The 17,672-nt window shown below is 26.8% G+C and overlaps 1 protein-coding gene across 4 annotated transcripts in view; it reads right to left on the bottom strand.

Moving 5' to 3' along the window:
• LOC132922166 (fasciclin-2) overlaps nucleotides 1–17,666 on the bottom strand; it is a 153,620-nt gene extending 135,954 nt beyond the window's left edge. For 3 of the 4 annotated variants that reach the window (XM_060985524.1, XM_060985526.1, XM_060985527.1), the window contains exon 1: nucleotides 17,216–17,665. In XM_060985524.1, coding sequence (XP_060841507.1) covers nucleotides 17,216–17,294 — 79 coding nt within the window. In that variant the 5' untranslated portion in view covers nucleotides 17,295–17,665. Of the gene's footprint in view, nucleotides 1–17,215 lie in introns of all 4 variants that reach the window. The other variant, XM_060985525.1, reaches the window with a different exon arrangement.
• Between the last annotated feature and the right edge of the window lie 6 nt (nucleotides 17,667–17,672).

The raw sequence follows: 17,672 nt of genomic DNA, 5'->3' as shown, positions 1-17,672 counted from the left end.
CACCACTTGTAATAAGTAATTAAAACGATCTGCACGGGTTTCCAGGTCAACATCCAGAGTTATATTATATAGATATGATTCAATATCACCATATATTAAATCAATGTATATTTATATTATGTTTTGTTAACTTTTAGGTCAAAGAGTGCCTAGTATACCTACCTATACGAATTATTGTAAGATTAAAGGATATGCAAAAATATATGCAGAGCATGGATAGGCCCTAATACGAAAAGTAAGTTCTCAACAATAATATGTTTCGCACATGGTGCCCGTACATACGAGGACAATAATAAGAAGTGATAATAAATCGATATGTAAAGCGGATATTGGAAACACGAGACGCATAATATAATATAATATAATTTATAATATTTTTACGTCGTTCAAAGTCATCGTATAAGTTTCCGTCGCACTATAGAATACTATATTATGTAGAATATAGTATATACGTTGTGCAATACAACTAATACACTCGACGACAGTTTTCTCTGTAGCCACATTGTTCCATGGAGCCCATTACCTCCCTATAATGCCATGTTATCGTGCAGACGACGATATAGCAACGGTAAACGCCGACCGTTCGAGGAGTAAAAGTTGAAACTCATTTTGCACCGCGTGTTGTCAACACACTCGGCGGTGCCTGTGGATGACATTCGATTCCCTTTGAACGCGTTGTTCCCGTCTCCCCTTAGAATATATATATTTTATATTTTTTTTTGCCATCTGTAATTTCTCGGAGAACGCCATTACTTTTCACGCTTCCGGAGTGTTGTGTCTACTTATCATTGTGAGTATATATAAATATATATATATTTCATTATACTTATTTTCACCGAGTTTTGTGTTACTCAACCACCCCACATTCCTATCTCCTTTTCCTTAAAGAAAAAACCACACCGTGGCACCAAAAATAACTGGTAGATGATAAGAGGGAACCAGGAAAACGACTAGTCAACTAAAAGGAAAACTAATCGTAAAAAAAAGTTAATTGGGGAAAATGTGAGAAAAATTCATAAAAACTTGCGGAGATCATTGACATGATAATAATGTGCTTATTTTTTTAATCCTAAATAAACGTTGTCAGTAAATTTATATTAATACACGTTTATCCAAATCGTTAGTCATGTATACACTTTATTGTCAGAGGGATATATAATGATATATGACATTTAAAACTAGAATCATATTTTTTTATTGAAAGACGAACCAATCATCATAAGCATTCAAGGACAATAATAATTGATTGGTATGAAAAAGATGCAATAGATAGTTAAACTATTCTGATGAATAGTTTAAATCGGTGTTGAATTTGTCATGAAGTGATAAATTAAATACTATTCGAACAGTTAAATATAATAGATATATTTATTTTGCGAAATAAGACATTGGATCTTAGAAATAATATTTTAATCGTGAAAAATAATTTGATTAATGGTTGTGAATATAATGACCAAATAATATTCTTAATAAGTTAGACAAACCAAACAGCCAATCTCTATTAAATTGAAGTAAAATAAAACTATATGTCAAGGTAGATTAATAGTTAAGTTAAAGTTAAAGATAATTGTACAAATATTAAATGTATATAAATAAATTTAGACATGGCATTCTGACAGCAAATTTCTTGTTTAAGACATTTAATTATTAAGTATCACAAAAAATAAATAAAAATAAACATTGTAATACTGACGTTTTTCTAATATTTCATCTGATAAAATTTCACTAACCCGCTTAAATACAAGGGGTGATTGATTGTATTCATTTGGAATTGAAATGAAGTTATCTAAACTTAAGACGTGATAGGTATTTAATTGGTATTTATTGTTACTTTCTCTTATAAATTTGGGGTCTTAAACTGGATTTTTTAAAACAATTTTATTCAATACAATACTATTATCCAAATTATAAATTAGTTAATTTCAACCATTTTAATTAAATTTAGTAACATGTTTAAATAATATATATTGCCATAGATTCATACATGAATTATTTGAAATTATTTATCTAAATAAATATTATCCAAATTTAAACTATAAAAATATTTTTTATAGAACACTTTTCTTATCATAATTTTAATTAAAATTCCAATCATTACATTAGAAAATAAGCATTTAGAAATATATTTTTAATTAATTTAATAAAATTACGTAGCTGTTAATATATGTATTACCTTAACTGCCCAATTATTATGGCAACAAGACGTGAACTTTAATAATGATTAATAAATCTTATAAAATGTAATTTTTATTTTCCAAGACAAAAAATTTGATTCAAAATGAGTCGATAAATAAAATCCGCAAAATATCAAAATGAACCTAATAGTTTTACAGTTATCTATTGACTATTACAACAAAATCATTGCTTACAGAAGTCTATTGTAAATATTATTTTATTTAATACTCTTAAGTCGTGCATTAATAATAAAGGAAAAACAGCATAACCAATAATAAAAATTTATGGTAACAAATCTATAAAACATAAACGAACATACTACGAAATTAAATAACCTAGTACCGTTTGATAAAACGATAGCATTCCCACATGTCAACGCTCTAAAAGTGTTTATATTATTAATCAAATATTATTCTCAAATTAAAAAATTGTACAATTATTTTTTTAAATCATTTAAATTATAAAAACAGATATAATTTAATAACCACACTATAAAGTATTCATTGACATTATATAATTATAGAATATTAACTAAACACAAATATAACAATATAATATAATTAATCAATATAACTATTGAACAAAATCATCTTAAAAACTAACTAAAATGGTTTTATTAAAACTAATATTTTAGGTATCTAACAATCTCGGAGCATAATATATTAGAGTTGGTCGGTACGAAAGATAATAACAATTTGGTTAAATAAAAATATAGTACAATAATTATTAAAGATAATTAATAAATAGCAAAACATAACTACAACGAACGAAAAAAAGAATTTCTTCTTAAATTCTAAAATTATACGACTAATTAATAAATATATAAATGTCTTTACATTTATCAATTTATATAACCACATAGTTTCTAATATTTCTATGAAATCATACAAAAAAGTATTTCGTATAGTGACGTATACGGCATTTTTTCTTTCTATCTTTATCGACGTCATGTAAAAACCATTTAGTGCAGCGAACAACACGCGTCAGTTGCGATACTATCGAATTTTATTTTTATTTTTTACTTTACGAGGATAAAACTACCGGAACTAGAGAAATACCACATTTTTTTTTTATTTGTTCTTCAGGCTTTAAATCCGTCATCGCGATTATTATACATAGTACCCGGCCGCGGCAACACACCAAACTGGAAGTAAGGAAAATAGACACACTGTGTTTTTTTTTGTCTGCTACAGCTACGGATTCCCGTTACACAGTCTGCTTTACATGGATACAAACAAATACCTATATATAATATATATATATATGGTGGTAACGGTAAAGCGCTCACGTCCAAACACTATAGCCATTAAACCAGTTAAAGGAGTACTCAAGACGGCCGTAACATAAATCCCCCAGTCGAACAGGTGTGTTTAAACCGTTTTATTATGCTTAAGGCAGGAAAAGCGCGGAAAAATCGAGTTTCAAAAAAATAAAAATAAAACCTAGGTAATAATTCTTTAGCGATGTTTATCACTCTCTACTCTCTTCCCATCAACATTTACTTTGGTGTAAAAATACGGGGAAGGGTGCATGCCAAACGCCAGGATTTGGCGCACAAAGCACCGATCGAATGCAAAATGCGCGAAATGACAACAATAGGGCGAATTTTCAAGAGCCACAAATCAAACCACACCCTCGCCCATCCAATGAATAAAAAAAATAAATATTTTTAACCATAAAATATTCTTAGGATACGATCTATTTAAAGCCTGAAAGTATATGGTCGTTAAGTTTGAGCACTCTGAACAAACTTTTTTTTGTGACTAAACAAATTTCTAACTATCGCTCTATTGAACCTTGATATATTTTACATTTTTGATTAAAAGCAAAATACGTAAGCATACAATAATTAACCATACGATTAATTTTTAAAAGGATACCAAGCAAATATTATACCATTAACCGTGCTTTAATACCTATAAGTACCGGTTATTTATTAAAAAGATCAAGCTGAAGTCAATTTCTTGCTCTTTGAACGAAAAAAAAGATATATAATATTAAATTATATGAATATTATTTAGATAAAATAGTTGATACATTTTTGCTAAGTTAATTATTATAAAAATTATAATTATAAATCAATACTATTGTATCTACACAACTAAATTCTCAATTTATTATCATAAATATATACTTAACAACTTATCAACCATTTTAACATAAAATTTTATATCTATCAAAAAAATACACAATTTCACACAAAAAAAAACTACCTATCTACTTAAAAAACAATTAATTTACTAATTTAAGATGATCTATCACTAAACCTTATTAGGTATTAAAAAGTGATATGTTAATTATTTTGGATACACATAATTTTTTCAAACAACTGAAATTAATATTGTAAAATTACTAAAATATTTTCACTAACATTAAATATTTATAACACACTAAAACTGCATGGGTACCAGCTTTTAGCACCCCTAATTTAACACTACAGCGATAAAACCCGTAAATGTAATTGCACTTTTTATATTATAACGCAATATACCTAGTATATTAATATTTTTATTACATTACACGACATGAATATTATTTATAAAAATTAGACACTTAGATAACTATAAGTTATTAACGAGACTATTAAAAATGTTCATACAATATTTTTTATATAAACACATTAAATTATGTGAGTGGAATATCATTAATATTATAAAGACAATCTTTTTATCTAAAACCAATTTATTTTCAATAAAATACTGATCATATAAAATAATAAGACCAAATAATTCTATCAAGATTTCAACAATAAATATAACACATTTTAAACTTGTTATTACTAACTATAATAAAAAGATTTTTTCAAGACTTTTTTCTTACTCGAAATTTAAAATGTATATCTTAATATTATGTTTATATTTTGTTTAATCTGTTTTTTTTTAAATTTTTATGCGATACGTGGTAAACAATTAATATACATAATTTGCATGAATGCATGATACACTTACGTTTTTATATGGCAAAATATAATAGCCTTTTTAACTATTTCAAAATAATAAAAGAAAATAACATTAGACATATAGCATTATAAACATATGTCTGCTGTGAATATCCGTTGCTACTGTCATTAAGCATAAGATTTTCGGGAGATAATAACAGTGGTCGGATGTTGACTTTGTTGGACAAACCGGTTATAGATATAGCATAAGATATCTACACACAAGACATTGAGACGAAAGACTAAAAAAAAAATTCTTTATATTATTATCGTCTTGCTGCACTGAGTCACATATCATTTATGACCTTGAACAGCAAAGAAAAAATGAATAGTCAACAATAGAGACGCTCTAATAACTTGAATTGTAACACTTGATTCATCTAGTAATGTTACATACACGCAAGATTATCATGTTATATATAATTATTCTTGTCTAAGTGAAAACGTGCTACCGTTATTTTGGTCTTTTACAGTCAATGCAATTTTACTAAGATAAAAAACATGTATCTACTAAAAACAATTAATTTTTAACAAGTATGAATATCTAGATCTAGTGAGAAATTTAATAACTACCAAAGATGTATTTCAATCAATCAATAAGTGAATTTTAAAAATAATTATTCTACACATAATGGTATTTTGAGAAAATTTAGTACTTAAAATGTAATATATATTACGCTTTTAAAATTGCAGAACACTAGTATTGACTTCTCTCTATGTATTTCAAGAAACGCGAATTCCTATTATAATAATACATTTTAAACAAAGAGTTGATATAATTATTAAATGTAAGTGTAAAAAGTTTTACATTTTACATCATATTAAAAAAAATACATTACACGTGTACAATATAATAAGTCTTATAAATTAATAATCGTATTATCATGAATACAACAGAAGAAATTAACAATGACTTTATATGCCAGCTGTCATAGTCGCCATGATGGCTATATTATATTGTACTATTATTGTTATAAGGGCATTTTAATTGATGTACTGCAGTTTCTACTGTGATTTAATAATAATACAAAATTAAAAATTAAAACTAGACATACCTAATACAAGTATATTTAATAATTTTACAAATCAACATAAAATACATATATTAAAATACATTATCATACATTATTAAAATTGAGTTTTATATTATTTTTACAATATTATTCTACAACGACTATTATAAAAATCATGATTTTTGTTAGTTATTCCGTATTCGTATTATTAAAATTAGGTTTATTTTACCAAAAATAAAATATATAAATACATTTTATTTAAAAGGCAGATAAAAAACAGATCTGTTTAAAACAATAAAATATTAATGCATTTACGTTATATTATCAAATAAATCAAAATGCCTTTGAATTCTAAAAATTAAACGTTAAAGATAATTACTTTTATAAAAAAAAATTAAATAAATAATGCAAAATGTACAAAAATTATTAAATTAAATAATGAAAGAGTTCTAATTGACATTATTATGCATTATTATAATTTGACTAACTGATTATTTAAATTAGTAAAAAAAAAATCATAATTACTCATTAATGTTTTAAAATGTATTGTAGTTGTAACAATATTTTGGACATTACTAAATAAAAAATGATCGATGGATATTTTTTGTAAAGAAGAAAACGTGGTATAATTTATTAAACGTTAGTCACACTATTATTATACTACACAACTACAAATATAACAAATATACATCAAATATCATTTGATTAATATCACTATTATATGTTTTTAGAAGGTTCGTGCTAATTTCTAAAATAATGAAATCACTTTGAATGAATTAAGAATGCACGAATTAAACCCAATGGGGGTTGAAATTTGTTACACAATAAGTCACGAAATCACGTTACCTCCTTTTAACTTACCCAACAAAATTGTTATTTTTCTGATTGTTATCATAATTTAATATGCATAGGATGATCGTTTTAAAAGTTTGTCTGAATCTGGGCAGTACCTTCCGATATAGATTTTTGTTATTTATTTTTAAATTCTCTAATTAATTATGTAATTAAGTGCATATATTATTACATTTGAAAAACACTCAATCAAATACAATATAAATGAGACAATACCTTAAGTTATAATATATATATTTGTTTTCTTCTAAACGTAAGAAAGTATTCATTAAAAAATAACAGTGTAATTTAAAAATAAGTCATATAAAACAACAATTTATTATTTATAAACGATACCTACATGTATAATTAAAATAATGCGGGTTAATGGTTTAAAAATATTATGAAATTAAATATTCAATGTTAAGATTGTAACCATTTTACAAAAACTTATATATAAGTTTTATAAAAATATTAATCCCATCAGATAACTTTTGCTTCATATATGCTTTAGAGCGTGTAAAATAGATGGAGAAAAACGCTATAAATCAAACGTGTTTCAGATTTTCTTTAATGATAAACCACCCTAAAGTTATAGAATGAACTGAATTTGTCCCACGTGACCTAGAAAGAATCGCTGAAACAATAAATAAAAGTAATATGGTTTTAGACTACGTTGCGTTGAGTTTTAGGTGGATAAATGGCCTATAAAGAGTATATTATGACCTATCCTTATCGTATAATTTCTCGAACCCTTCTCAAAGTATATAAAATAATCGTTTATACAATTTTATAAATCTAAAATTGCTCACATATTCAGAAAACACTCAAATTCTCAAAACTTTTGTACTTTATCACACATATTATACATACCCATACTGCTTTTATGCAACGTTTAAGTAAATTATAAATATTTTAAGTCCCTATTCTTAGCAAGAGTTCAATCATAAAATACCTACTATGTAAATATAAAATTTTTAATGTAAAATATAAATTATAAAATAAGATTCATTAAATATAACTATTTAAGAATAATATTATTGAAAAGAAAGACGATTATGATCATACATTTTGTAACAATAATTTTAAGTTAGTTTTCAATTATTAATTTGAGATTTATTTTTTACTGCTTACTATTTCAAAATGAAAAATCCATTTTATTCGTAAGCTCTATACGATTAGCGTCAAAGATCGGGTAACCAATCCTTGAGAGAGCCAAAAGACTAACCAGGGAAAAGACCGAGTGACGATGAAAAATGACCCTTAGAGATGACCCCTCTACCTATCCTTTTCGACATGTTTCCTGCCATAAATGGTTTTAATTTCGTATCAAGAACGTATACTTGTTGGTCTCTGGGGAAATACTGTGTGTCTATCTTACCATCACTCCCTTCGTTCTCAGAAAAACCCCAGAATGATTTCCCTTCTGGTTTTCAACAACCCCCCAAAATGTGGCCAATGCCTCAGAAAGTTCAGGTAGGTCTTTTTATATTAAAACAAGAAGACATTTTTTTAGTGCTGTTCACGCATCACTGATAAAGGTTGGAAAACTAGCATCAATTCACCGTGACTATAAACAAAACGAGGGCGCAATGATATTTCCAACTCAAAGGGAAGGCCGGCCTTTCAGTGCATAAAAACTAACTCGCAACAAAAGCAAGACGTTTGACGATGGGGAACTATATTACCTATATAATGACGCGTACATTTACCAGTGGTTTTACAACATAACGATATGCTACACTATACGTATATAAACCAACTGAACTAACAAAGTTTAACCCGTATAAATAAGCGACTTTAATGAGTATATTCATCATATTGTAAAAATGTAATTGTTTTTTTCATGAGAAATCTACATGGTGCGTTATAATATATACCTACATACACGTAATTTGATCGGAAATGTTCACATTAACATCATCTTTAGCATGGAGATAAAGTTATAAATTAAGGTAAATACAAAAATAATTATTAAAAATTTAAAAATATTATAATTTCCTCAATTATAAATATTTGTATACACTAATTCAAATTCATCTGCTAACTAATAAGTATTATAGATACTATTCTGTTTAGTTATGTTAAATTAAAACATTAGGTAATAAAATAATATTTATTTTCTTCGGTTGCCCACACTTATAATATATTGATTTGTATAAATCAAATCAACAAATAAAATTATAAATCTAATAAAATTCCTATTTTAATGCTAAAATTGTCTTAAAATATAAGTATATGAATAAATTTTATCAATTACAAATAATTTGTATCCTTCCAAATAATTAAAAATAAAATATTAGGTATAAATAGATTTCGAAATATTTAAAGGTATCAATAACTATAATAATTACATAAAAATAGCAAATAATAGGTACATAATTTTATGATTATTAATTATCCTTATCTTTTAACTAAATACTTACAAGAAATAATATTACCAGTTAATCGATAAAAATATGGAAAAAATTGATTTTTCAATAAATGTGTCGATTTCGATATAAAATAAAATATAAATAGTTTAATCCTGGAAAACATTAATCTTAAAAAGAATTTCTTAAACTAGATAAATTTACATTTATTTAAAATCAATTACCATTTGATAAAAATTATATATTATATTTGTTATATACATTGATATTGTAGACGAAACCGGACATATGAGCAAATAAAACAAACACAAACATTATTTATGAGAAATTGAAACGGACTTGGCAATGTCTACAGGCATTCCGCAGACTGCCGGCACGGAAATAGTGCATCCATACATAACATAAATATTTTGGCTTATCCAGAAATTTAATTGGCAAACAATGTCAATACGACGACAGATGTATCGTCTATTCTTTTCATGAATACTGCTAAAATAAATAAATTGACAGGCACATAAATGCGTATTGTAGGACTTAAGCCTTTTATGACACATGGGACTGAATACAGAATGAAAGGGATGGAACGATAATTATTGTTTGAATATAATGCATAAGGTATTAGTAGTTTAGTTGTCCAACAGACATTTTTTCCGATAACATCACAAGAAACACAAAATACGGTTCTTCTCCAAGGACAAATGAATGATTTTATGGTACACTATATTTATCCGTTAAAATAATGGAGGGTGAATGGTTCCTTTCCCACACGCGTGCATTTTGAATAGAACACGTGTACAAATCAAGAATGATACGAGACACATTTCAAGAAATAAAAGCATTATTTAACAGTGACCAAAGGATAGAAGGATAAACTCAAACCCTTATAGTGATAATGAATAACAGAAATAATCTAACTGTAAACCAATGGGTTTTTGAATTTTAAATCAAATCGTTTATTTAAATAAAATGTCAGATAAACAAAATATTAGATACAGCTAAATAATATTACACTGTACCAAGAAAATAAAAGAAACTATACATAATTTTAACAATGGATATTGTAAAAAGAAAAAAAAATTATAAATAAATATTTTACGTTATATATTATTATATACATGTACGTGTATGTTGTTAAACGAAAGAAAAATGTTTATCTTTATACAGTAATGTAAGAATATAAAAGCACGTATGGATAATAATATAAATGTAAGACGTAAAATAGTACCTTGCTGTTATATAATGATAATAATACCCAATTTAAAAAAAAAAAATAAAACCGTGTGAAATAATATTTTTAAATCAAGAAAATAAAATAAATGTAGAGAAAGAAGATAGTCATTCATCAAAAGTTGAAAAGTGTGGTGGTAGTTTAAAACAACGAAGAGTCTGCGTGGGACTTGAATAGTATGTGTATATCAACAAGACCGATCGTTAAGTAACGATATAACCAGTTTTACTATTATATCTACAGAGTGCGACAAAAGTCAAACCCACAGGCAATGACCCGACCAGTCATGACCCACATTAGAGAATGGAAATAAAGAAAACTTGCAATCATCGCGAGCATAACAAATGAGTATTCGACTCGCGCGGTATACACCACACACGACTTAATATTTGACGTGGTATTATAATACCTCTAATCTTAAATTATTGTGTACATGTAGATATAATTCGATTATGGTCCCGAAGCGACACGGCGTGGGCATCTCATTTCAGTACAACAAAAATGAAAATATTTTTTGTAGTCCTTGGTTCACAGAAGCACATGCGTTGTTATTAGAAAACTGATATATACTATAAAAAAATAATATCATTGAAAAATACGCAGTGTATTAAAAAAATAATTTTTTCCACGCATATATACACGCTACGCTTCGAGATTCCGGATATCCTCTACGTGTTAGTTGACCGGAACCCCCCTTTAAAAAATTGTTTGGAAAAAAGAAATATTTAAATAACCAACTAGGTAAGTAAGACGTGAAAAAATTGTTTACCTACCTATGCAATATATTTATTCTTGTTACCATCAGTACGTTAGTTACAGGCACGAAAAACACATTGCATAAATATAATCATAACTAACAGTACCTACTTATCCAAATAAGTTTCAACAAGAATTTCAGTATTGAACTAATATTAATATAATTTAAAAATTGATAAATTAACTGTATTTTACTATATTTTCATAATATAAGCGAAAAATAAATCTTAAAACCATAATTTGCAGTGCACATTAATTTTAATAGAATTGCACAAACAATTTTTTTTTTACTCCGATATGATCGATTACATTTTAACATGTATAACACGTATTTAAACACGAATAGATCTATATGAAGGTATAGGTTAGGTATAGGTTAGGTATAGGTTAGGTATAGGTTAGGAATTTTTAGCATAGTTAGCATACAATAAATATATATATATATAACCCCAACATCCCGTTTAACTATAGTTCAAAATAAAATATTTAAAATGTCAAGTATACAAAGATAATAATTATCTGATAAGTGTACTAAATAATTCGTTATAGTGTTTTACTGAAAAAATTATATCTCTAATATAGGTAGAGGAAATATCAATTTTTTTTAAATTTAATAAAACATTTACATAATATTAAATAATTTATATATTCGACTAAGTTTAGAACAGTTTAAAAATGCATATACTTTTTTTATATTTCAAACCTACTTAAACAAAATATATTAAAATTTTAAAATAAAAATAATTTATTTCAAAATTATGATAAATTGTTGATACAACAATTACAGTAGTTGTATTCTTTAAAGCTAATAATTTTAAATTTTCGTGACAATTTAAAGTAAAATAATAACAAGGATTGTTACAACATAAAAAATCCCTACAAAAAGTGTATTTATGGATTTTGAAAACGAAAACCATAAATAATAATATTTACAGTACATAATACATAAAACCAATTTACCTAAAAGAAGCTATACTTATACAAAATAATACAAAATACAAATACTTAATTTTTTAAATCAATCTTTGAGAATCATGAAATAACTTCCTACAGTTATCTTAATAATAAAAATCAATTTATAATTTACATATATGAACTGTATAAGATCCCTAAAAAGAGTAATACCGTTTACCTAATATTACTAAGGTTCGTATCTATAGTATTCTCAAAATGGAAAACGTGAGATAACTGGAGAAAAAATTTAGTTGAACACATACAATAATAGATTTTAACTGTATGGTATTATTTCGCAAACAAATTTATATTGTTTTATGTGTTTATTCTTTTTTTAAATGTCATTATTTCCACACGAACATTTTAAAAATTAATTTAATTTATTATCTAATTTGGAACAAGTATTGATAAAATGTCTATGACCTCGAAAACCAAACATACCTACTTTAGTACATAAATGCATTTCTCATAAACATTTACTAACAGTAAATATTTTTAGACAAACATATTTTGTTATATTCATTACTCAATAATAGCAGAGAATTGAGAAATAAAAATAAATACATTTATTTAAATATAAAAATACAATCCCTCTATTTTACTATTTTAAGAAAATTTCTCAATCTCCCCACAAGCTAAGGGTCACTACTACTGGGTGAGGGTGACTTCTTAACCACACATATCATGTTCTTTTTTTACTATGTTCACATATATATACTTACTGTACTAATCCAATATAGATAGTAAATTTCATTTAAAAAATGAAAAAAATCCATATACCAATACAATTTTACTTATTATTACATACAAATTACAAATATTCAGAGAATCAGGATTCTATATAAACAGACACTTGTTTTTAAAAAGTTCACACGTAAAATACGTACAAATCCAAAACATTTTTGCCAACGAAAAAATGATTACAATATTTATTGATTTCATAAATAAGAAGATAGGTATATTAGATATATTTAAGTAATGCATAGTTATTACTTGACCATTAAGAAGCTATGAATTTCAAATTAGCCGAACAAATAACACAGTTTGACATCATAAATAATTGTGTAATACAATAACCAGCTTTTTTTTTTTAAGCATAAACAGCGACTTTAAATCTTCAAATTTATATTATTATAATACAATTATATATAATAAACATTTTCCTAATATTTTTCTATGTAAAGACACTTACCACTATTATTAAAGTATAATAACGTATGACGTATTCATCTATAAATTATGTTCATCATAAACATAACTTTAGTTATATTTTTTGTCTAAACACAATTTCACATAAAATTTGATAATATAAATATTCACAGTAAAAACTACCTATAAATTATATCTTAATGATATTTTAAAATAAAATTTAGGACATAATATAATACACAATTTTCAAATTTTGCTTTTTGAATACTATGCTAACGCTAAGGCATAAACCAACATGAGAAAATAACATTCTAGGTACTGATAACATCAAATATTGATAGGAACTATTATACCATTCAAAGCATAAGATAATATGATCCTCGATATGAGCCATTATAATATCTTCAACATATTAAACAATATATTTATATATCTATTCCTTCACATTAACATAAACGTTAAAACCTGTTTTTACCTTCTAGACATTAAGTACATTGTTTTTGTAAAATATTATTTATTTTATTTTATTTACAGAGTCTAAAAATTTCCCACGAAAAAAATCTACTTATTAAAACCAACGAAAGTGTATCCAATCGATACATGTGTGCTTTGTGCGTAAATCAAAATGAAAATCTAGATAGGATGAGATGGATTCAAAAAGACGCACTTCGTGGGAGCCGCCCGGTGCCATCACGACTGGACAGAGGAATAGGAAACGTGAGAGTCACCGAGAGAAAAAAATACACAGTCGAGTGTATTGTGTAAAGCCCAGTCACGATACGATAAAAATTGTGAGGCTGTTTCACGGCTTATCGTTGAAAAAACCGTGTACATTAATTCTGAACGATATAATAATATAGTAATAATATATTATAATGTTTATTGTTAACACAAAACCATTTCGAAAATAAAATTGTACACAGCAAATTTATAATATTTATGACAGTCGATACATGATAAAATTACGCACCATAACTTGTTGTTTATATATATTGGACGTAACAAACGATTAATACAAGAATATTATTTGATAAAATACTAAGAATAGTCATAATAATTAAGTATTAGTATATTATAGTTGGAACTAAAATAATATTAAGATTAATACCGTTTACTACGCAGTTTTAGTAAAACAAAATACTCCGAACTTAAAAATGTTATTGGCTTAAAGATCAGTTGTATACATATAATGTACAATATTAAAAAATAAATACATCGTCATTGTAATGACTTAAAAACTAAAAATAAAGTACAGAATTACTTTTACTTTGTCATTATATTGGTATAAATGCATAATAGAATTAAATTTTGTTTAGTTATTAGGTCCTTATTGAAGAATGGCGCCAACGGCTGAGGAAAAAAGCAATATAGTGCGGATGCCGGAAGAGCATAGTAGACTAACAGACAACCTAAGAAAATACAGAAGTCGACAAACACTTACTCAGATTTTCAAAATCTAATAATAAACATTATAAAATGTACAGTTTTTAAAAATTTTAATTTCAATAAAATAATAACAACTTTTTTTTTACAAACTTAAAAAAGAAATATAGATATCACCTAATTGCTAAGAGTTATTACAATTTGTAAGAAAAAAACATTTCCATATTAAAAATACACAAGAATATTCAACCATCAACAGGCGAGAGAAACTTTTCAATGATAGAAGTTATAACAGGGTAGAAGATATTCGAATGAATATTCACTAAATTAAATTAGACCGAATAATCTATTCAATAATCCATTGAAATGATAGGTAGGTGTACCTGTCTATTCATATATGACCATCCATTTTCTATAAGACATTCAATTGACGTGAAAAACGGGTGTCTGACATCGAAATGATTGTTATTCAGGAAGTTTCATTATTTAAATTTAAAAACATTGATTTTTAACACAATAATAAAAAAGTAACACATACTTTTAATGCGCACACCTATCACAATAATAAATTTATTTAAAATTAAAAATATTAAATAATTTTATTACATTCTATTTATTATACTTATAAGTTATAATCTATATAAACTATAAAGTATGTACTTCGATTTAAGACAATGTTATATCTACTAACTAAAATATTACATTGCCTACTTAACTACATTATTACCTCATCAGTTATTTGATAATTACACAATTAAGTATACATAAAACGAAATAAATGTTTGTTTTTAGTTTTCAATTAATTTAACGCAAAGAGAATAAGTTGTGTCTTAACATTTGTTAACTAGCTGAATAAAATGTAAATTTTTGATACAGTTTAAGAAACAAATACCTCAACAAATCCCTTTTAAACACATTTAGTAGAATAAGTTTAATTAAACACCTAATACAATTAAATAAACCAACTTATTGGTATGTATTTACATTATTTACCTGATCATTTATTTTTTTTAAATAACGTGCATTTGTCTGACAGAAACACTATTTTTAGCTTAGACTTGCACATAATTAAAACAATCCTCACATTATTTTGTGCCAATTGTATTTTTTATTCCATAGGTATAAATTGTTTGAGTTACTTTCAAAAAGACAATTAAAAAACGTATTATCACGTCATTTAACACGAAACTTGAAATTTTACGAAGACAATATTATAATATATGTGTATCTTTTGGTAGTAAACTTGTAATCGTATATAAATCTTACATACGTATTATGTATATATAATATGATAGTACCTATATAATACTTAATATCGAACACCTGTTATATTTACCTATGTGTATGTCATTTTATTAATAAAGTTTTTTTTATAAATTGGTAACCAATAGATTGACTACATGAAATTCAAACGATTTCTGGTCAATCGACAACAAATCGTTAAGTTAACTTTCAATAAGTTATGATTATGATTTATGTTTATCTACTAGATAACCATGATTACTATAAATTACAGTACTATAATAGACACACCTAGTTACCGCTACTACCGGCTACTACATATTATTATAATAATTTATTTATAGTTTAATACCGACAATACCATCAATACCAAACATAAGATCAACAAATTATATAGGAATAAATGATTTATAATATTAAATAGAACTTATATAAGAATAATTTTTTTTACTACGTGAAAACATGAAAAATACACGTGTTAAACTGTTCAATTCTTTGTCTACCCAAAATTGAATGAACACGTGGGTACTAAGAGTAGTTCCCGACCCGCCAAATGCAAACAGATCTGTGTAACGCATGCGGGTACTATTTGCCTAAATTATATTACCCATATGGTCACGGCCATCACTCGTGGTGTGTAATAATTTAATACACCGTGTGTCCGACAGTAGTCACAGATCGTTGCATTAAAGGAGCCAAGGAGACTATTCCAAGAGCGGATCTTCAGGAAAATTATACGCGTGATTAGTATTTTTTTATTATTATTAGACTTCTGCTGATTGTGAGTGGTACGACAATGACGATAGCGATAACAACGATATTACGCGATTGAAGAGAAGATTCGGTCAATTGAAATCAATAAGAAAACTTTATTTTTAAATTTTACAGAACACAAAATCAAAATTAAAGTATATGTGTTTTCCGACAGACGACAAGTAGGTAGATACCAATCGCAGTCTTTCGAGATCGAAAAATTTTCTTTTGTTTTAATCGACTCATGGTCACCGCCATAATATTATAAACTGGACGATATTTTAAATGGCGGCAAATTGTCAAAAAAACGGCGAAAATCTCGATTTTGAAAAGATGTTTTTGGAAAACCATAACTCGTCTACTAAAGTCTAAAAGTCCGTTACGATTTGCGGTATAGCCAAAATCAACATAACGGTTTTACCTGTAATGACGGCGACGAGCAGAACCAAGGCCAGCAGCGGCGTAGGAGGCCACGACGACAATAAGCGGTTTCGCGTCATAATCGTGTGGTTTTCCACTGGACGAGAATAATGATGAGACGACGGAATTATCACCCGTAAACGTATATCGCACACGTTGATAAGACAATTGAAATATCGGTCGATTTGTCTTGTAATATAATATTAGGCACGTCGGTTTACGAATATGACGACTAATTCGGGTTTGGCGGTAACTCGTCAACAGCGTACCGGTGACATTACGTCGCGGGGTGAAATAAAAACACGGCGTGATGATTAACCCGCGACAGTAGTAGGCGAAGACGGCGTGTGACGGTACGTACGAGAATGTGCGTACGACGACGGCGGACAACGACTGCGGTGACGACGGCACAGCGACGCGCGAAACGATGACGGCGGACAGTGGCAGTTGGTAGACGG

The sequence above is a fragment of the Rhopalosiphum padi genome, chromosome 2 (assembly GCF_020882245.1).
Source record: "Rhopalosiphum padi isolate XX-2018 chromosome 2, ASM2088224v1, whole genome shotgun sequence".
Classification (NCBI taxonomy): domain Eukaryota; kingdom Metazoa; phylum Arthropoda; class Insecta; order Hemiptera; family Aphididae; genus Rhopalosiphum; species Rhopalosiphum padi.
Note: the sequence above shows the minus strand (reverse complement) of the source record. Positions and strands in the feature narration are given on the sequence as shown.